Genomic DNA, 22,457 nt, shown 5'->3' with positions numbered 1-22,457 from the left:
TTGGGTTTTATTGTTCATTGATACCAATATAAATGTTTAATTAGAAATGATTTGTCTATCGGGGACTTGAAGGTTTTAGCCAGAAGGGGGCAGTGTATTATATGCTTATAACGACTTTACATAAATTCATGTTTCAGTGGGCTACATTCATCCGTTCATTATGTGTACTGCATCAGTAAATAAATTAGTGAATTGTGAGTATTTTAAGGGGTGGATCGTTTCTTACGTGTGCTACAATTGTGACTACCAGGGAAGTTTTCTGTTGCAAGATGGCTTACTTTGCGTAGCTGACAGCACTATAAAACGTCTTACATTTACATATCTATGGTAATACGCGTTCCTCTACTAACGTGACTACGCCACCAATGACGTCAATTTTACGCACCGAATAAAGATGCTTTCTCATTGGTCACTTTGTCGATGCTTCCAGTCCGCTCCCATCCGCCTCGCAGCGTCCTGTCAACGAAGGTTACGGCAGCTGGGTTTACCACGGCTGATAGTTATTTACGCCCATATTGCCATTACAAACGCTTTATTTTGTAGGTTCATATCTAAATTTACCACACGGCAAATGAAAAGAAGACACATATGCGACGAGGAAGTCGATGTTATTTTCCGTTCTGTGTAGGAGCTTGTTGGACGGGACAGCCGAGCATTGATTGAGGTGAGACAAGTTGCACTTTGATTTAAACCATGTTTTCATTTTCTGAACCGCTGATGCTCACAAGGTTCGCGGGGGTGCTGTAGCATATCCGAGCTAGCACGGGCACTAGCCAATCGCGGTGCATGATTTCAACCATTGGAACCCTTTTTAGAACCCTGAATCGTGCCACCTATATTACAATAGTGTCTTAATGTCCCAGCCACGCCCACTTTCCACCCTTGATTGACCCGCCATGTGATTTCATGTGATTCTGAGTTGCAACACCACATGTAGTAATAACGTGGCTTATGACCCTCCAGCTTTTCGGCTCATATTCCCACTGCCGCCGCCCTCCTCCCCCAGCGATGCTTCCCCGCCTGCGGGGAGTCCTGCGACCCGTCCTCTACCTGAGAACTGGAAGGGGGCCGCTCCGAGCTGGTCTCCCCAACCAACAAGTGGAACCAGTGGTATCCTTACCCGGAGTTGTGGCTGGAGATCTCCAATTCTGCTCGTTGATTCAACGTCGTCATCTCGGCACCCACCCGCTGAAGGAGCCAGTGGAGCCCCTCAACTCCCCCCGTGGAGCCAAAGAGTTTATTTATAGCCTGCATCCGTCTGAGCGCACCTGCCTGCTGAGGGAACTGCACAGGTTCGAATCCATTGCCATAGCTCAAGGTGGGTGAGTGACTGTGTATGACTGGTCAGTACTTCTGTGGAATCAATTTGGCATATTAATAAGAATGCAATATCGAAAAATGGAACAATATTTGTCATTGTTACAAAGTGTGCCACCTTTTGATTTGACTCAAAGGGTCAATATATGGTGTTATCCAGTATTATTTACAAATTTAACAAAATCGGGTAGTTTTCCAAAAAGGGTTTTTGAAAATGTATAAGCGATCGCTCCGGCATTTGCGTTGAGTGACTGAAAAAAAACACAGAAAAAAATGCAACTCTCTGCTCAGTGCCCGTGGATATCTGTTATACACGGAAGAGATGTGGCAAAAAAGACAATGCGCTACAATGATAAACAGCCTCTCATGTCTTGGCCACCTGGCTTTCTCGCATCTCGAAATTATAGAGTATATAAAGTGTTTGTGAAAGCCACTTTACATTGAAATAGTTCAGTAGCATTTTGTAATAATGAACACTCCAGACACCTAATTATTTACACAGTTATGCCTAGAGCCTACGTCTTGACAATGTACTGGTATAAAATAGAAGAGGTAGAAAATCAATACTGAGCATTAAGTGTATTTCCAAAGTCAGATCTTTTTAATGGTTTTTCAAATATTATCACTTTCTTAAAATAATTGCTCTGGTCATTTTACAAAAAAAATAAATAAATTGTAAGTCAATATAAAAAAATTCAGCAAATGTTAGTTTTTGTCTGTCCTGAACTCTGAAAAAGGGACATGGCCAATTATTTCCAGGACATTCTCTATATTTATTTATAGCGCTCTCATGAGACACTTGAGGTGGACCAAATGTTAGCCAAAGAGAATCCTATAATTATTGAGTCACTTCTGCCGGCCCGAGCCTCTCGTGTGCTGTTTTGCCTTATGTACAATTTCTAACTATTTGATCCTCAAGGGTGTAGAGGGAATATTCTATTGACTGAGATCAATTGATCATATTCAACTCTCAGCCACCATACGCATCGATCAGTTGATGTGACCTTGTTTTTCTGTGTTATAGGATGTCGTCATATTTCAGTCTGTGTCATCAGTATGTGACAAAAGCCTAGGTGTCCTCAGATAATCAGTATTGGGTTGACCTTAAACTGTAGTTTATCTCATTTTAAACTGATGTGTTAGATTTGAATGCCATTACTGTTAAAACATAGAATAGAAATGTGTTTCAGCTTCAAACTATTACATTCATTCATTTCCCATTCTGTCTATTCTGACAAGGGACACGGACACTATGGGCACCAGGTGAGGGACAACCTCTCACAAGGAAAGTTGGAACCCACCCGGGGTCAAACCTTCAAACTCAGAATTGTGAGGCGGACGTGAAAACCACTCTTCCACTTTGCCGACCCAACCCAAACTATTTTAATCAGGAAAAAGTAAATTGCACAAACATTTTCTAAAATTGCTAAGGTGCCACTGATGTAATAAGCAAAACCATTATTAATTTGAAGCTGACACAATATTTAATGGGAATGTGAAGATTCATGACTAAGCACGCGAGGTGATTACTATGACAGGAAAACTAATGAAGCTCACTTTTCTTGGGTACTCTGTGTTCATCCTTTAATCATTACCCATTATATGCTACTACGGCAGCCGTTATTTTCTTTGATGGTATCATTTTGTGCATGGTCATGCATTTTTACTTGATCTTACGGGCAAATTAAGAATTGAACTCTGGGTTTTATGACCCTCAGTGATATACGCCTATATAATTCCAATTTGCATTTATATAAGTTTTGATATCACTCTGATCAAGTGGAAATTGTTGGAGGGACATTGGTGTGTTTGTTGAAACATGATGCTTTAAATCGGATCTGGTCCAAGAGACAAAAATGTATTGATCATTTGAACAGATCAATGTGTCAGGCAAGGAGAGTCATGCGGAATAGGCTGCATTGTGAGAGACATCCAAGGATTGTTGGGCACCTTTTGAGAGCGGATAACCATGAGATTGCTGCTTTTATCATTTTCCTAGACGGCTCTCTGCTTCGTCCTGGCATTGCAAGCACAGCAAAAGCAAATAATAAACAGCCTTAAATGGAAAGTCAACAAGTATAAATGTCAACATGGCTTCCTCTATGTCAATGCCAATCCTAATTCTTTTTAATCCAAGCTGCACTTATACAGAATTGAGCAAAATATATGCTACATTTTATGAAGTATTAGTAGAATCAAGCTCGCTTACGAAGAATCCTTGTTTCAGGTAATAATAAACCAGCCTACTTTCATTGCATGAATATTGACCCAACTTTTAACTCCTTTGGGCTTAATAATTTACATCAAAGTAAAAATGGCTTCTTTAATGTGCAAATTCCTCCTCCGTTTTGGGAGCTAAGTTATCCCCAGTCACTGGAGGAAACATAACAAATATGTAATTGCTGATTGAGTTACTTTCCAAAGCCACTAACTGTAAAATAATAATAAAAAGATGCACAATCAACAATAATAAAATGATCTGATCATCAAGAAAGCATGGTGACTCTTTGGCCATAACAAAAAGTCAAATACATTTTTGTAGAAATATTTTCATTTATGAACGGCAATGCCATAATGAACTGTACCTGTTGAGGTTAGTTGTATAAAGATTTTATTTATTTATTTTTTATGACTTCCCTGGTTTCCAAGGGAAGAAACACAAGCCCCAGTTTGAAATTCAAAAATTGCAATTTCAATGATTTTTTTCAAGCGGGACAGCTGACACTGACAAAAAAACTTTTCCACCAAGGTTGCAGTTTTCAAGGATTTTCCAAAACACCCAATGCATAGAGGTGTGAGGGTGGTGCTTTGTTGTTTGTTTGGGCATAGTAGAATTATCCACCTGCAAATTATAATGCAAGATCAAAAATTGAAGGCTTATGGTTGTATAGTGTGGTGACCAACTAACTTGCATTGTTTAATCCTCAACACTTCAATTTCAGGAGAATGGTTGACTTTCTAATTGTTCTCATTTTAAAACACATTTTTCACAGTACATACAAGAAAGCCAAATCGACCCCCTTTACAAAGTTCAGCATCAAATTCATTTAACTGTACAATCACATAGTTTAATTTAACATGTTTAAGTAAAAATAAATTAAACCTTTGAAGATACCTGACTGATCAAGTGACTGAATTTTTTGAGGTTTGCTTGAATCCAGAAGAATATATTACTAATTCAATCTCTTTTCACATAATCAGATCATCGAGTGAAGCTGCTCATCTATAGTTTCACTGCTGCTGCTTTTCCATGAATTTTTAAGCCTTGGTGCTCTTCAAGTTATTTTGATATTGGTAAGAAAGAGAAGTCTCCATATTTTCATTTTACCCATTGTGCTTCAGCACTTCTGTTTTGCAAACAGCTGTACTTCCGACAACCTTTAGTAACTCTCAATCACACAAAGATCATTTCAAACTGAGATTGTTTGCAAAAGCCACCTTTAAAAGGTCATTCAAGGCCCAAGTGATTTTTACAAAATGATCAAACTCCATTTCATGCAAGACAGAGCCCTACTTCATTAGTTTTTAATCCCACATGCACCGTTGTATGTAATGTAACACATCTTTCTTTCGGTAATCATTTATACCTTTTCGAGGTAGATTCTTTGATACCGTTCACGCTGATTAATGTGAAGTTGAAAGCGTATCAGCCAGATAGATGTTGCTCGTCAAATTATAGGATGGAGGCCAAGTTCAACGAGGCACATAATTGATTATCAGTGTCTGGATTCCAAATGGAAATGGCTGCATATGAATTGCTTTCATTGAAAAATCTGAAGAGGCGGACTGTTCTGTAAATCAAGTTATGACTGCATCACAGACACTCCAATGTGATTATCCCAAAAGCCGTGTTATTTTTTTCTACTATTCAGTCTACATGCCATGATAGTCTGTGCATCATAAGCTGTTATGGTTCTTTTGGGGATGCGGTCACGGTGCTTCTCCTTGGGACAAAATGACCTCTCCGATAAGAAATATATTCAGATTTCTTTCTATTTTTATCTTCTTGACCTCTGATGTTGTGTACGTGTCCTGTCATTGCTCATTATTTTCTCCTTAATGTGAAACCCAAGCCACCTCACCTTGCCATGAAGTAGAAGAATTAGCTCCACCTCTACCAAATATTGTTAGTATATTCATTTTCTGAACCACTTATCCTCATAAAGGTCAGTGAGGGTGCTGGAGCCTATCCCAGCTAACTATTGGCACCAGGCAGGGGAGGCCAATCGCAAGACAAACTGAAAGCTCAAGAGACACCATCTAACTTGACGTTACATCCAGTAGTAGTACACAAGTAGTATTGGTACTAAAAAAGAATAAATCATGGTAAAGACGTACAATGTGACTTGAGTCCAACTGTGTCTATATTTGAAATCTTTCGGCTCATAATTATTCCAGGAATTCCCTCTCAATTGTGGTGTAGTGGCACAAGAAAGAATGGACAACACATCCACTTCGCAATTTTGATTGGGCTCAAAGCTAGGCTTTGACCTTCCCTGGTTGGGTTGCACTGAAATGAAGATTTTTTTTTTTTTTAGCTTCAACAGAAAAACGAAAATAAACAAACAAAGACCGAAAATCAAAATGTGTAACACATAAATCTACATAATACAAATACATGAATTTATGGTTTATTTTTATGTGTCTAGGTTTGCTTGTAGAAATAAGATACAAATTAGAACCTGTAATATAAGTTGGTACTTTATTTTCTGTGGTAATAATCATGAATTAAAATCCTATTCCAAATAGATTTCAATTTAGTCGTCCTTTCAAAGAAAAAAAAGCATTGAAGCAAACTTTAGTTTAATTCTATGTCTAGTGTTTTAGTGAATAATAATTTATGTTGAATTTCATTAAGGTGTGAGTGGAAGTCAGTGTGCTATAAAGTACACCCTGGCATGAGCTGCATTAACTTTAATGGTCAACTGAGCAGATGGTGTGTATCAACACTAAAATGGATGGAGTGTGAGATCAAATGTGACCATGGCTTCATTATCAACACCATCTCAGAGGAACTGTAGTGGCTTCTCTTTCAGCTCAATGTCAATTCACTGTAGTATGTCTTTAAAGTTATTTTAGACCGCCCAATTAAAACTTCCTTTTCCCCATGTCCTACCATCAAAAAGCTACTCTACTTACTTTTCTTGTGCTTAGAAATTTCCATTAGTGTATGGAATATTTGCAGGCATCTGTCTTGTACCTACATACCAGCTACATATTCATATCCTTGTTTTTAGCAGGATGTATTTCACTCTTCCTATTTTGACAACTGCATCTGTCTTTCTGGCTCACAATCTGGGTGACTATTTTCTTGAGTTGTCTCATAATTCATACAAAACTACTGCAGCGCTGGTCGCTTGATGAATGTCTTGCTCCCTATGCGGGGTTCTATTGATCATTTTTTGCACACATACCCCCACACACACACACTCACTCTCTAACGGGGTGAAAAGAGTCCATCCCAGCATTTTCTTGTGGAGAACAGCAATAATTGCCCACAAAAGGTAAAATGGCCGTTAGCCCTCTAATAAAGGTGGTATCTACCTCCTTTCATCCCCTTCCCTCCTCACCCATACACACACACATATATACAAACAACTCAGTCATTTTTGCTGCTTCTCACTATCAGTTAATGAGAATCCTTTCCTCACAGAACTGGATTTTCAATCAAATCCTAAGGGGGCCAAAACACACAAGCATAGAGAGCTACTTCAAAGTCTGAGATGGAAAGTGCCTCTGCATTTTCCCTTTCTGCTTTTGCCTTCGCTCAATATTGAGGAAGAATTTCAGGCTTTTTAAAAATTTGCTTAAGAACGTTTTCATGTAAGAATTCTCACACTTAAAAGTCATGGCATACAAACCAAGGGTTTTTTTGTCGCCAAAACAAGATCCATTCTACATTTTCTATCCCATTACAATAAAAAATGTTTTTTTTTTTATCTTCAACCTGCACAAGGGATTAAAGATGGAAGCCTTTGGCTATAATATTATTTACATATAAATGTTCATTAACATTAATATGTATATGTTCATTAATATGTACAGTAATCCCTCGATTATCGCATCTTCACTTATCACGAATTCACTACTTTGTGATTTTTTTTTCCGCATTTTTTTTGCTACTGAAGAAAACAAAAAGTTATAAATGTGGTGACTTTACTTAACGATTTTTTTATTATCACCATGTCTGTTCTGCATTAACTGCGATATTCGAGGAATTACTGTTATGTCCCTACTAAAATCAAACTAATCAAACTCAATCTTGCCATTTTGTTTTTGAATATATGTACTATTTGGGTTGACTTGAGCATCGTTACGTCTTATAAGACTATCTGTATGGAATCTGCGTTAGCCATAAAGATAGCTGACTGTCGAAAAAGAACATATTCTAGAATACAAATATCATTGCAACAAAGTAAAGTACAAAATTTTATTCAATACTAAATGTTATTGTTTTATTCTTAGTGCAGGAATAGTGAAGAGTATCGTAATGGATGAGTTAAATAATAATACAGAATGCCTTTTAAAAATCCAAATAATATTACATAGACCCCTAAATTGCGATTATTTACCTATTGTGGCATGTCTTGGAACCTATTAACTGTATGAGACATTGTTCAGCCCTAAAGGATAACAACAGATTGGATTAAAACTTACTGTTATGTAGTCTACCAAGAGTACCCACTAGATCAATTTGTAGATTGCAATCGACATATTGAGCACCCCTGGGTGTAGACAACTAACTGTGTGTGCTTTTCTGATCACACGTGCATGCAGAATGCTCCATTTGTTCTGGTAATAATAATGGATGCAGAGGTGCTACTTTAGGATGTTGTTGGGCTGACAGCATCATTAATAAATGTGTATTTAATTTCCAATTTACTAACGCCTCTTTAATCAGCTAATTTTATCTTCTGCATTGTTCCAGGTTGGGAAGAACAAGTATTTTGTAGCTTCTCTGAGTACTTGTTTGTGGTTAGCAGCTTATTACAGTGCATTCATTTCCCCCAGATCAGCTCAGTCCAATTCTTCCGATGTGGTAGCAGTGTGGGTTTTAGATGGCAGCAATCAATACTTTACACCAGAGGCCTTTAGTAGAGCCGTGTCAGGAAAATAAATAAATAGTGAGGAGCTTTTCTTCAAAGTGAAGCAGAAAAATCCTGTGGTGTCAGTGGTCCTCAATTCACTACTCTTTACGTCTTGTTATCAATTTTCTTTGTACCTCAAATATTATAAAAATGAATTTTCTCTGTGGGTTAATATATTTAATTATATCTTCCATCTGATTTTGTATATCTACAACTTAAAAATTTGCATATTTGTTGATATATGTAGATATGATTAAAATGTAAACAACACTGTAAATCATGTAATCCATCATGTAGGCAGATAAAATGTGTGACAAAATCCATAGACGTCAACATGTGGAAAATGAGTTGCAATTTTCACAGATCTGAGTGAAACAAATCCAATTTCACAGAGCTTGCAGACGGAAACCATTTTATTGCCCTCAGTAATGAAGGGGATGGTAGAGCCACTGGTGTTATTCTCTACCATTTTGTTTATTGCACAGAAAACTATGCAGTATAGGTGGCTTTTTGTTTGTTTGTTCGTTTGCTTATCCTTTGTTTTTGGATTCAAAAATAAAAATAGAATAAAATTTGATCATTTACATCGATAGACCAGATGATTTCCATAATTTTTATTTTTTCAGTTATAAAGCAAGAGACTTCAGTTACATAAAATAAGCACAAGGCAAGGCAAAGTCAGCAAGATGGAGTGATTAAGCAAAAGAAACAAACGTCGGCCTTTGTTGAAGGCCAGAGAAACACTGCACTCTTTCATATGCCTTTTTAGATTTCTTGTTTGCAAAGTCTGTTCCATAGTTATGGTGTGTCACACTATTTTTGTAGGTTGCCTCATCTACTTTGGAAACATGGATTTGGTGTTTGTTTAATACCGGAGTGAAGTTCCTTTTTTCCCTCTATTCTAAATTCATGTTAAATGTTATACAGTACACAATCATGTTCATCCATTAACAGATAGCATTGTTGTTTCTCATGCCATCTTTAAACATTACTAACTTCTTCAAAGGCATGCATTGTGGACTGACAAAACATTCCAGATGGTGTGATTATGTGCGTAAATTGTTGTCTTGTTGTGCCCTGGGATTGGCTAGCAAACAATTCAGGGTGTACACACGTACTGCCCAGTTAGTTGGGAAGACACCACCAACCCTGTGATCCCTGTGAGGATTAGACATCCAGAAGATGAATGAATATTCTAAGCATTTATAAACGCATTGATCCCCATATCCAAGTTTTTTTGGTTTCTTTTTTTTTAAGGCAGAGAACCTAGTAATTAATTGCAGGAACTGAATTCCCACTTCTGAATTATTCATTTAAAGATCTACATTAAATTTAATTGGTATATATTCTATGCATGTACGGTAAATGCATGAACCACTGAAGCTGTTTTTCGTCTCACAGTTGAATAATTTGATTATAACTAATTTCAGTCACTGATGGCATAGTAGTGTCCAATAAAAGTCCAAATCCCCAAAAATCTGACTTTGGCATAGGCACCTTGGGATTAATTTCCACTCCACTGTGTCACAACCGACTGGCGACCGGTCATTCATTTTCTAAGTCCCTAATTCCCCTTTCATCAACTCTTTCCGTTCATTTGCCCCTGCTATCACAAAAATTATCTATTATTTGAATGAATTTAAGTAAGGTATGTGTGTATGTGTCTCAAGCACTCATCCAGGCTTACACCAGCTCCAATCAATATAATGCATCATTTCCTACACTCTTATCATTCTGGGTGATAGAATGACGGAGATAGAAAGTGCTCCTCGCACGTGCACTTCATATGGTCTATTTTTTTATCCCCCCCCCCCCCCCCCCCATCCCTCCCTCACCCCTCACCTTCGTCATTTTCATCCAAAAATGTTTCTCGAAAACCACGGTATATTTCTCATGCTTGACTGTAACATTTTCATCATCTCTTTTTCTACAGGGCAGCTTGAAGTTGCGCCACCTACTGCAGCACAGTTAAGATATGGTAAGAAGTACATCTTTTTTGTAGAGTTTCAATGCATTTATTTTACAGTACTATGCTTAAACTAAACTAGCCCTACTTTTGACAATTTGGATTCTAATTGGGTTTAGTCTGATGAAGTGTAAAGCACAGTGATTCAAGATGTGTCAGTGAAATGCAGTTTTTCCTGCTTGGGTGGAAATGCTAAAATAACAGTTGAAATAAGTCACTGGCTACTCCACCAATCTCTGGAACGTCTACATTGCCCTCCCTAACAAAAGCCATTGCCTTATATAATTGTTGGCCTGCTCCTGCCATTTGGATAATTCAATTTTTAATGGCCAATAATGTGACCCTACTTTTTGTCTGACTGGAAATTGTTTATGAATTGGCACAGGTTCTCAAGTAAATAACATTATCTGCTCTTATATTAACTAAATGTACTCCACATTGCACTAGATATCATTGCATAGTTTACTGAAATCAATATATGAATTGCTTTGTAACGCATTATTGAAAACCTATTTTCACCCAGAATGTTATAGTTTTTAGTCATGTGGAATATTACATAGTTCTAATTATAGACAAATCAAATTTGTAGATACTTAGAAATTCTAGAAAGAAAAAAACATTGTACTGTGTTGAATACTGTTACTAATGTGATTGGCCTATTCATTATTTTTCAGTTCTCCTGCACAATGCACTCCCTTTTGTTGGATTTGGATTTCTGGACAACTGCATCATGATTGTTGCCGTAAGTGTCTCACACACAGTAAATCCAAAGACCACTCCTTAAAAATGCTGATGAAACAACTGAAATAGAATACACCATTTAGAAGACTTCTGCTGTAATGTACTGTCTACATTGTAGACAGTACATTACAGCAGAAGTCCCAAGATTGTCCCAAGAAGAGTTTTTCACTCTTGAACAAATAGCTGTTTGCTTCTTCTCCCTGGCTGTGTGGGTTTTCTTCGGGTATACCAGTTCCCTCCTACACCCTAAAAACATGAATGGTAGATTGGTTGAACTCTCTAAAATGTCCCTACGTATGAGTCTGAGCATGAATGGTTGTTCATTTCATTGTGTCTTGTGATTAGCTGGTAAACAACTCGGGGTCCACAACAAAACCTTATTAGTGACAAGACGTTAACAAAACACAGGAAAATATGACACCAGGAAACAAAACTAATTATAATTTAAACACAGAAATTATTTGTGAATCTAATTCAAAGTTACTTAGAAATTGGAAATGTAATTATAATGACACATTTTGAGATGTTGAATCCAGACTAACCCTTGAAACCAATTTTTAAACTAATTATAAAGTGTGCAGAAAGACAACAGTCCAGATGGTACTGTGACACCTACTCAGTCATATTTTCACACTGTCTGATCTTTTCTGCCTTTCTCCGTCTCCTAACATTCTGTATATCACATATCACAATTCTCACATGCTCCTTTAATCGCTACTCATTAATCTTGCTGAAAGCCAGCCAAACAAAGATGAACGGGTCATAATAATTCACATTTCCGCTATGATTGCATGAATGCCTACTTGATATTTCACCAGTTTCAGATTTTTTTTTGTGGGGATAACCATTTGGACTAAGTTACACCATTACTGAATAGGAATTGAACCTTACTTTGTTTTCATGGTTATTGTGTATGTTTGTTACTCCCCAGGGAACCCACATTGAATTGTCTATTGGTGTGATTCTTGGCATATCTACTATGGCAGGTAAGATAATTACTCTTTCTCAATTTCTCTTTTATCAAAGAAAAGACAAATAAGTGATTGTGACTCATATAATTGTGCATGCATCGATGTAAAATGATCACTGAAACTGTAATACTATTTACTCTGATTTATTTGAATTTTACCATTTTCATTAAGTGTGACAAGTCTGTGCAGTTCATTTGGAATGTTATGTTACTTTTATTTAAAGGCATAACTTAAATATATGTCTCAGGTATTGTTTTTGTAATAATGAGAATCCTGCTCATTTAAAGGTCAATCTTCATATGGCTCATTTTTATTTCAAATAGTAACATCTTTTGGGAAAAAATACTGAGTATGTTCAAGTCAAATGAGGGTGCATGTATATGTCAGTCAAATCATCAACAGTCACTTTACTGATTGAAAAGATTTCAGGATTAGTTATGTCCACATCAAAGAGCTTTTGACTGATACAGGATCCAATACGCTTGGGAAACTAATGTAAAATATTCTCATGGTTCAAGGAAATGTAGCGAAATGCCCATGGGAAACTTCTAAAGCTTTTCAGGGCAGGAAAGGTGGCCAAAACTACAAAGTCGGAGATGATTATCAATGTCATTTTAAATTGAGCTGCAAGCTCCGACACTTGCTGCCCCTTATCTTTGATCGTGATGATTTCACTCCCATGTTGAGCTGCAATTTGCTTTAAGGCAACACTTGCACCTATAGCTAAAAAGATAAACAGCTCTATTTTCCTTTCCCTTCCTCAGTTTTTCAAATATTGAGGCACCATTACAGCCACTCTGGTGACTTCTAAGTTCCAAACGCCTGCCCGTGTTAAGGCCACTCTGAAGTGATCTAGCACTTGTGTCAAGATTATAGTCAAGTTCACCCATCACAGCATTTCTCGGATGCAAATGAGTGTGAATGACTCTCCAGATTGTGACAGATGGAGGCTGCACCACTGCAAAATAAGATGCTGAATGTCATTGACTATTGGCTATTGAATTTATTGAAAAAAGAAATCCTTTATAATTGCTGTTGAAGATCCACATGCATACTGTGGTACACATTATGACCAATACCGCACTCTATGGTATTTTTATGGCTCATTTATTCACAAGTTTGTGTGTTGGACAATATTCTTGATTACTATATTTATGAAGAAAATTTACCCTTAAATGCCCAAGCCACTAAATAATTGACAGCTAAATAAAATTATTTAAATGTTGAGCATTTAATTGTCCTCAGAGCAAAGACTACAAAATTATAATAATTATAAAATACATTTTGTATCCAATATATGTAAATGTCTCTATATTTGCAAAAGAAAAGAAAAAAATTAAGAACATTATTTATTAAGCCCATATAATGAATATCAAAAGACATTCTCCAATAAGGTGGAGTTGCAAGTGGCAGCTAAGTAAACATATGTATACACGCATGTAAAGACACAACAACTTTAACAACAATGATGTTACGCACATTCAGAAAAACTCAGGAAACAACTCCATGACCAATCATGGTCCAAGGCACACGAGAACAACCTGTTTTCCATCAAAACTTTTCATCTGTAGAAGCATTCAAAAGTAGAGGTACAACTGTAGCAACTTTTTTGGTCAAATATGGTTAGATAAGTAGCTGTAGTATTAGAATTCAACTATTATTTAAAAGGAAAATAGCAGAGTACACCCACAGACACCCTCAACCATATGATGTCTCCAAATCTTAGGCTGGGGTTATTGTATTTGTTTATATTTCAATTCTTTAACAGAACCCAAATGAAACATTACATTATTATGTTCTCTTATGAAATATGTTAAAATTGTGATTAGTTTATAATTACAATTTAATCAGTTTCTATTTGTGCAATGCATTCAAATGCACAACAGATTCTGCTTACACTTATATCAGTGTATGTCATTACTTATCCCACAAAACCTATTGTTATCAGTTTCATGGTTCTCATCACTTCAGCATGTGATAAAAAAAATTAATACATCAAACAACGCTTTATTTTTGTGTCGCTATGTCTGTATGTATAAAGAGAGCAGCATATTTTTCTGCTCCTAATAGAAAGTCTCATTTTACTTTCTCCCTTTTATGCACCAGCCTTTCTAGCACTACTACAAAATGTCTATTTTTATCAATGCACGACTGCACCAACATGTGGAGGAGGACAGAAAAGTCAATGTTTTCATGTTGAAGCTGTCAGCTAGAGCCAGAGAAAAATGTGGCTTCCCCAGCATCAGATCTCCTGACTTAATACTGCTATATTCCTAAGTTTTGGAAAGATGGGGCGGTCTCCCATGAGACCAAGCAGCTTAAACAGACATTAGACAAGATCTTTCAGTATCGGGATGCGTCTTTATGGCTGCCAGCTCAGTTTGTTTTATGATGTGCTGGCTCGCATTAAATTCACTTCGCTCAGATCCTTTGTGGTCCATTTGGCCACCTGTTCAGGTGTATCATCCAAAAAAATGACAAATCGTCCTCCCTGTTGTTTCCTGTTGGACTGGAAGGTAGTTTTCCCTCTCCGGCATAGATACAAAGGACTATACTTTGTTGACATTTAATCGGGTGACATGCCAAAATAAAGTTTTAACGTTTTGACTTATGAGCCTGACTTTTAGGCCAATGAATGAAACAAAAGTGCAGACTACAACCTCAATACATTTGAATAAATTACTATAGCTTCATGTCAAAACTCTTTTGTTGTTTGATGGAGGTGGGCTTCGTCTCCATGTCAACGTGTTTTATGCTAGTTGGTGCTTGATTTAAGTCACAGTCCAACAACCCTAAAACGAGAATTTCACTCTCATCTTTTCCTTCTCCAGCTGCTGCTCTCGGCAACTTGGTGTCTGATTTGGCGGGACTTGGGTAAGACACACACACACCTATCAATCTACACACTGCCCTTGATACACTTGAGAAGGGCACTCACTCAAATTAAGATTAGTGGCTGATAAGGTCTTACTTAAAGTACTTTTTTTTATTTGAATGAGTGATGGAATGATTCTCACTCGGCGTGGAAATATGTTCAATTAAACACCCTGTGACAAATTAATGGCAGGATAGGTATTGTCCACCATTTTTATTTGAACGAGCGCTGTACTAGATTTGTTTGAAATAGAAATGAGGAGCTACACTAGATAATGATGGTTGGAAATTGCGAGTTTTGGTTAAGAAAATAATTTTATATTATTTTGCATGGGTTAAATTCACGTAATATTGTTTTCTACCGACATTGTGCTACTTTTAATGAAGTGACGATTGAAAAAATCAGTTATTCATAGACATCAAGGATGTATTCTGATGCTGTGATGGATGTTGTGACTCGCATTGTTGTGACCTTTTTACACACACTCCCTCTCATGTGAATGTGGTACTCTGTCACAATTTGGGAGAGAGCACCACTGGTAGGTGTCGTCGAGGGGAGGTCATATCAGTAAGACATGAGAGAATAGGAGAGCTAGTGCTGGGCAACAAGTCTGTAAGACATAATGTGCACTATTGTGAGCAAAATGAAACCAGAGATGTGATTTTACCATATGGACTGGTTTCATTATGGGTTTTGAGTGAAATTACTGTGCGAGAAATAAAAATGGTAAACATTGTCCAGGTGTGCAATACCCCCTTCAAATGATGTATTGAAAAACATGAATATGGGCTCATTAATTATTCATACAGTTCTGGTGGAAATCATCTTTTTCCCAGGGAAGGCCAAGTGACGAATAGCCAAATCTGTCCCCAAACCCATATATTTGCATGCATTAGATGTTGCCATTCATGCATAAGCACTTAGTAGATCTGTTCCCCCAAATCAGGCAGACTAGATGGAATGCACATGAATTAGTTCTAATTATTCTCAGCAAACAAGCCAAACGAAAAGCTTGCAGAATTGAATTATTTGCAATAAAGTGTGCCAATGTTTATGGGTAGATTGACTTAGAAGCTGCTGCCCTACATAAGTCTTGTTGGTGTCTCTGAACAGGGTCTTTCCTAAATCCTCAATATAGTGACTAAAGAAACTAGCCTGACATCAATATTCAAGTTTTTTTTTAAATTACAGCTCTATAATTTATGTTGCAATAACAAGGTCTTTCCTAAATCCTCAATATTGTGACTGAAGAAACTAGCCTGACATCAATATTTTTTGAAATAAGTTTTTTTTTAATTACAGCTCTAAAATGTACATTGCAATATACTGTCACCTACAACAAGTATTTGAACAGTAAGATGAACAAGGTACTATATATTGTATTTATGGAGGTGACTGTATAATCCATCATCGACATCCTTTATTAGAAGTGACTGTCGTCGTCTGATCTGTTTGGTGTATCTTTGGTAAAACAAACATAAATAGTTTGTACAATACATATAAATAATATAAATTGTTTTTCAATCATGGGATTAGTGTCTTCTAAGTCTGCTCTTTTTAGTTGTGTGTGTGACCGTGCACTGCATTGCCCAGTGGCTACGAGAAACCCTCAATTTTAACATTGCCTTCATCCATTTTCAGAAATTACAAGATTATTGCTACCTGCACACCTTGACACATTCATATTCAATGCATTCATTTTGTGGATTTTGCAACTGAAAAACAGATGTTTTAAAAGGCTCCCATTCGACTGGTGAAAATATGAAGGGCTATGAGCGCTACTTAAATCATCAAAAAGTGAGTTGTAAAATCTCCGGTGGGTATAATGTCACATCAAGAAGTGCGAAGAGCCCATTGGCCAATAACTAGGTTATATCAACTAATGTGTTTTAGATAGCTGCAGATTCCCAAGTCAACAATTCTGTCGCATGCCCAATGGTGTCATATTCTTCTAAAGATGTTTAACAAAGGAGGCCAAATAGATGCCTTGACACTCTCTCTAAAATGATGCTTATTATTTATGATAGCTTTTGCACTCTTCTGTAATGCTTACCTGCAGCTATCGTCAAATCGATTGTTTAAACATGTAATAATTAATTACCTTGTGTGTATGTTGACTTTTTGAATGTGGCTGTCTGCTGACAAGATAAAATCTTTGCCAGCTCAGTCTCAGCTGCTGTTTTTTTATAAAAAAACGGACCAATTATTTTACATTCTAACACAGTCAGAAGCCCTCTTTCACGTATGAATGAATTTAACCAATTTAGATTAAATAACCGAATAAGAACAGTTTTTGCCTCCTGGTATAAAGGAATGTATATATCTGCACTTACCATGTTATGTAACTTTAACACAAATCTTTGGAGAATTATCTTCATCAATCCTTGCCACAATTCAGACTGTTATCTTCTTAGTAATCATATAAAGCTTCGATCTCTTTGAATATGATTTACTGTAATTCAGCATAACAACTAGTCATTCGTTTTTAGCAACCCAAAATAAATAGTAATTTCTCTAATAACAACCAATACAAAATGTTGCTACATTTTGCCATTAAAGTGCTTTTTTGTTCCCTTTTTTAGAATTCACTAAATTACACCCTGTCAGTTCCATTCCAACTCAGTGACAGTTTAAATGAGTGAGTCAATGGTTCACCGGCCGGATACCAGTTTAAGACATGCCGATTTAGTCATCTTGAATAAGGTTCTGTTTCTTGCACCCTTCACAACAATAATCTTGGTAGAAATTGATATATGGATTGTTGAAAGGCATCTACTCAAAAAATGTCTTCCTCCTAGAATATGACTGGCTGACTCAACATTTGTATGACAGTGAAGAGCTAAGCGGCCATTAAATCTATAATTTAATTTGAACTTCAAATGTTATGATGCATTTGTCACGCTAGGACGACTTGTCGGTGAAATAAACTCCATTGACTCGTGATATGCTTTTACTTAGACTAGATCAGTGACAAAACACGTGCATGGCTTGTCTTTCCTTCTGCAAAAAGCTGGTTTATTTACCGAGGGAGAGAAAAACAGGCAGCGCAAATGAAAGTTGATGACGCACATAATTGAGCATACCCACAAAAACTGTTTCCAGCCACTTTATAGTTTGGACGTTGAGTTGATAAAGTATAACCACTGTGAAATCTGTAGGCAACGATAATCGTTTCGAGGGCGTCCATTTCTCTATCCGGAACATACACATTAGCAAATACAGGACTGTGGGCTCTACCTAACACACAAATATGTCTTACTGTATAAACTTCTGGTGGCTACTGTTCCTATCTTGATCCCGAATCTCTATCTGTAGTCAGCTCTTTAATATTTTATATAATTTTGCTCAAATGTTGCAACCGCTTGATGCACAACCACTGTGAGAATCCAACAAGAAAACCTTAATTGACACCTAATATTATGTAACACCTGTGCAATGACTGGTGTATACCTGAATACATGAATTGATTTTGACCTTTCTATTATAATCAGCTCTTTGTGTACAATACTTTGGCTTTATATTGTTGCAGCACAAAGTTTGTCTTGGAGTCAAATAGTAGATCTGGCAGGGGAGGGATTGAAGGTGTGGGTGAGAAAAATGGACGTCTGCTGCGCGTGGGTGTGATTATATTGCGACGAGTGTCCCCTGGGAGGTCATTGACAGGAACGGAGGTCAAAAAATGATTTATGGCACAATTATTTTTGGGAATATTACCCGTCGGACTCCCAAAAAATAAAATAAAACTGTCAGATCAGGCTTTTTGTTGTGGTGGAAAATTGCCAGGGTGGTCGCCAGCCAGGAATTGCAGTGGAAGTACAGATAAGCAACCATTCTCTTTCACACCTATTGACAATTTCATATTTCATTAACTTAATATGTATGACCATTTTTTCTTCTTAAAAAGTTTTATTTAGGTTTTATTTAGTAGAGTAACAAACAGTTGAAGATTATTTTATATCAAACACATACACTTTTCTTAAAATGTTATTTTCTGCCTTTGTTTTTAACTTTCCAGACTGGCAGGCTATGTCGAGGCCTTGGCATCTCGACTGGGGATGCAGATTCCGGATCTGAGTCCGAAGCAGGCCGACATGTGGCAGACCAGAGTCAGCTCCCACTCGGTTGGTAAAGTTTAACATGATTGGTTTGACATGGTTGGTAAAGTTTAACATGATTGGCAAAGTTTAACATGGTTGGTAAAGTTTAACATTATTGGTTTGACATGGTTGGTAAAACATTCCTTCAGCCGACTATATCTTGAAAGGGCACCAAAAAAATTACATTAATTTGTAAGTAGGAAAAAATTCATTTTTGTCGTGGTACATGATTTTGATGGCCAAGCCTGGTCCAAATGTGTTAACACAATTTAAACATGTAAATATGCATCTCAATTGCAATTTTTGATTGTGGTGCAATCACTAAAGCAAATCCAGGTTCATTATCATTACTAGCATTTCATTTTGATGCTTTAACAGCTGCAATCGATAGTTGGTTTCATTTTTCCTGCACTGAGTGAAACGATAGTCAAACGTCCTAACGGTGCCCTTTTGTTTGCTTGACGTTTGAAAGAAAATTACAGCAAAAAGATTTTCCATAGTGCGTGGCCTGTCAGCTTTGAGATTTAACTCCTTGACATTAGCTCTGATTTGCCAAACACTAATTGGATAAATGGAAAAGTTCACAGCAATCATTAATACTGTTGGCTTTTATCAGTAAACTGTGACAGGAAATCAATCTTTTATGCTTCCAGTCATTGTAGGTACATGACCTGAAGTATAAAAATACAGTATGATTTTATTAGATTGAGTAACATGGCAAGTATTTGCACCCAGGGCAAAGCCATTGGCGTCGGGATCGGCTGCATCCTGGGCATGTTCCCACTCCTTTTCCTCAGCGATGACGATGACAAGAAAGACAGCAAAAAGGGCGGAAAAAAGGACGGCAACAATGAGAAAACGCAAACGGCCACGGCTGTAAAGGGTGACGGCAAGTGAGCTAATGAACTCCCGCTTTGGAAATGTGGACCGCAAAATGACCGTTGAAATAGTCAAAGACTTTTAATCTTATTCAACAGCTTCACTAAAAGTGAAGCTCCTGGACGTCTACTCCCGACATTATTATTATCATCATCATCATCAGCTTGCTGCTATTCTCAACTGACCTCCTTGTTCTCTCTGATGCCACATTTCTGATTACAGAATAGGGGTATCATTCCATAAGTTCTTGACTTGACTTTGAAACCAAGTTAGATTGGGTGACGCAAAAAAGTGGCACAACATGCAAGCCTGCCCATAAAACAAAATTAAAATCTGTGGCCTGCCACAAGTTCACTACAACAAATCCACTGCTATATCTGACAAGATATAACAGTGGGATAGATGAATGTTAGGATTTGATAGAACTATATTCTATCTGAGTTCAAAGTGACTAACAGTAGACTTTTAATTTAAAAGCTTTGCTATTTAAGAGCTTATGCTGTATGGCATAGCAGCGTATAAATATCAAACCTCCTATTTTGAAGCCTTTTTACTTTTTGACGTATGCAACTTCATCGCCCAAAAATACCTTTTGACATGACCAGAATATGAATCACTAGAAGTATTCGCAAGACTACACTAAGTTAACCACTTCTCAATTTATTACAATTTCCCTCACATGAAGTCAGTGGTTGATATGGCTGCACTATTTTCTGTCTTTGCTGCACTCTACTGGTTAGGAGTTATACCATTTTCAAACCACATTATTATCACACCCTTTTAGCCCAATTTTGGATGAAAAGCATTCAATCTTATGTTTAAATGCTCTACAACATAAGCAAAGATTATGAATAGTTGGTCCCTCTTGTATAGTGCACTATATATTAGAAATGGCTATTAGAAATAGTCAAATCTGAACATTAATGCTAACAGATTACCGGTTTTGAAAATAAAAAGGGTTACTGAATAGTATCTTTGAAAATGTACTTCCTTTCCGTAATACACACAACTGGAAACTGATGCAAACTATGTGGGTTTTCTCCCTCCAAATTCTGCATAGACATCTTTTAGGGGTTTGTAGTCACATTTATATTGACTGCCTTCCCTTTCTTTCAAGTTATTTATTTGTGGCTGTAGACATTCCAATAGAAATGAAGTTTTTCTTCGTTTTTGCGTTATTGGTTGTGATTGTTTGATCCAGACATGCTTCCACTTGTAGACTGAAACCTTGTTTTGTCTCGTATTGAGGGTGCTCATGAAGGAAATTAAAATATCATTTCCAGCTTTATTAGCTCTGTGAAATGATGTATTTTAAGTTAAAATTTTTAAAAAAGCACAGAAATGGAGGTGGCTGAAAATGACATGAGCATCAAATGGTCTAGTCTTATTTATTTTACTCTTATATTTAACATTCTCATTTACATGGGGTAATTTTTATTTCTAGAGAAACAAGTGTAACATGACTTGAGGAGCACTATAAAATCTAAATGACAATGCACTAAATGACTTGATATTAAATGACTGCTCGGTTCCGTATTTTATTATTCTTGCTGGTTGTCATGGCGATTATTTCATAGGAGATTTAGAAATGCAAGTACCGATTGTATTATGTTCTTGATTTGTTTCTATTTAGACTTCAGAAGAGGTTACAAACCGCATGCTAACTCAAGCATGGCTGTTAAGGAATTGTCAGGAATGTTTTTCATTTTATTCTTCCTTTATTAAACACTAACGTTCACTCTCTCGTTGAGTCCAATTTGTGCATTAGCCTTTGTTGCCCTGCATGTCAAAAATGCAAGTTAATGTTAAAATCAAATGTACTGCTTTATCTGGAGGTTAATTTTCTCATTTGTTTCTGAGTCAAGTGTTGTAGGGTAGACTGAACATGTTGTATTGCAACTGTGAAAGATGACTCCTTGTAACCAAAACCACTCTTCCAATGCAGGTACTATTTGGTTTCATTGTGTTCAATAGAAGAGGTTTGAGCTTCAATTCAACTTGTAATGTGATTCAATCTGTGACATTGTATAATTTTCATTTTTTGTTACAGTAGTTTGATTCTTTTGGACTCATTGGAGCCATGCCCACCCAATACTTTTACCACCTGCTGCTGCACGGTTCCCCTCTACTGCCGTTTCAACTAGAAAAGGTGGATTGATTGCTCGTATACTTGTGAAGGTAAGATTTACACAAAATTGTGCAATACTGTCAAAGCTTGTGGATAAAAATGTGTCTCCCATCAGTTTTTAACACTTTTTTTATGTGGAATCTGTATTTAACCTTGACTTTTGTCAGGTCAAGTTTTTTTTATTCAACTTTATGATCAATACATGTTTACATAAAATAATACTGAACGTTGACACTATTGAATGAGACATGAGTGGATTGTTGTTGTTTTTTTAACAGAATTGTGTGTGCATATTCGGCAAACTGAGGAAAAACCCACATCAGGTATGGACTCTGCCTTAAAGAATTTGTTAAAACACCTGTCAGGCCTAAGTAACTCGTATTTCTCATTCAAAT

General features: G+C 36.8%; 1 protein-coding gene across 1 annotated transcript; it reads left to right on the top strand.

Annotated features, from left to right (window-relative positions):
- The first annotated feature begins 405 nt into the window (after positions 1-405).
- On the top strand, positions 406-21,672 carry LOC144198895 (transmembrane protein 65-like). The gene is made up of 8 exons (XM_077720106.1): positions 406-664; positions 964-1,318; positions 10,339-10,383; positions 11,046-11,113; positions 12,044-12,098; positions 14,915-14,957; positions 18,974-19,079; positions 19,791-21,672. The coding sequence occupies exons 2-8, from the start codon at positions 1,009-1,011 to the stop codon at positions 19,950-19,952; spliced, it is 789 nt and encodes a 262-aa protein (XP_077576232.1). The 5' UTR covers positions 406-664; positions 964-1,008; the 3' UTR covers positions 19,953-21,672.
- The last annotated feature ends 785 nt before the right edge of the window (positions 21,673-22,457 follow it).

This window comes from Stigmatopora nigra, chromosome 7 (assembly GCF_051989575.1).
Source record: "Stigmatopora nigra isolate UIUO_SnigA chromosome 7, RoL_Snig_1.1, whole genome shotgun sequence".
NCBI classification, from domain to species: Eukaryota; Metazoa; Chordata; class Actinopteri; order Syngnathiformes; family Syngnathidae; genus Stigmatopora; species Stigmatopora nigra.
Note: the sequence above shows the minus strand (reverse complement) of the source record. Positions and strands in the feature narration are given on the sequence as shown.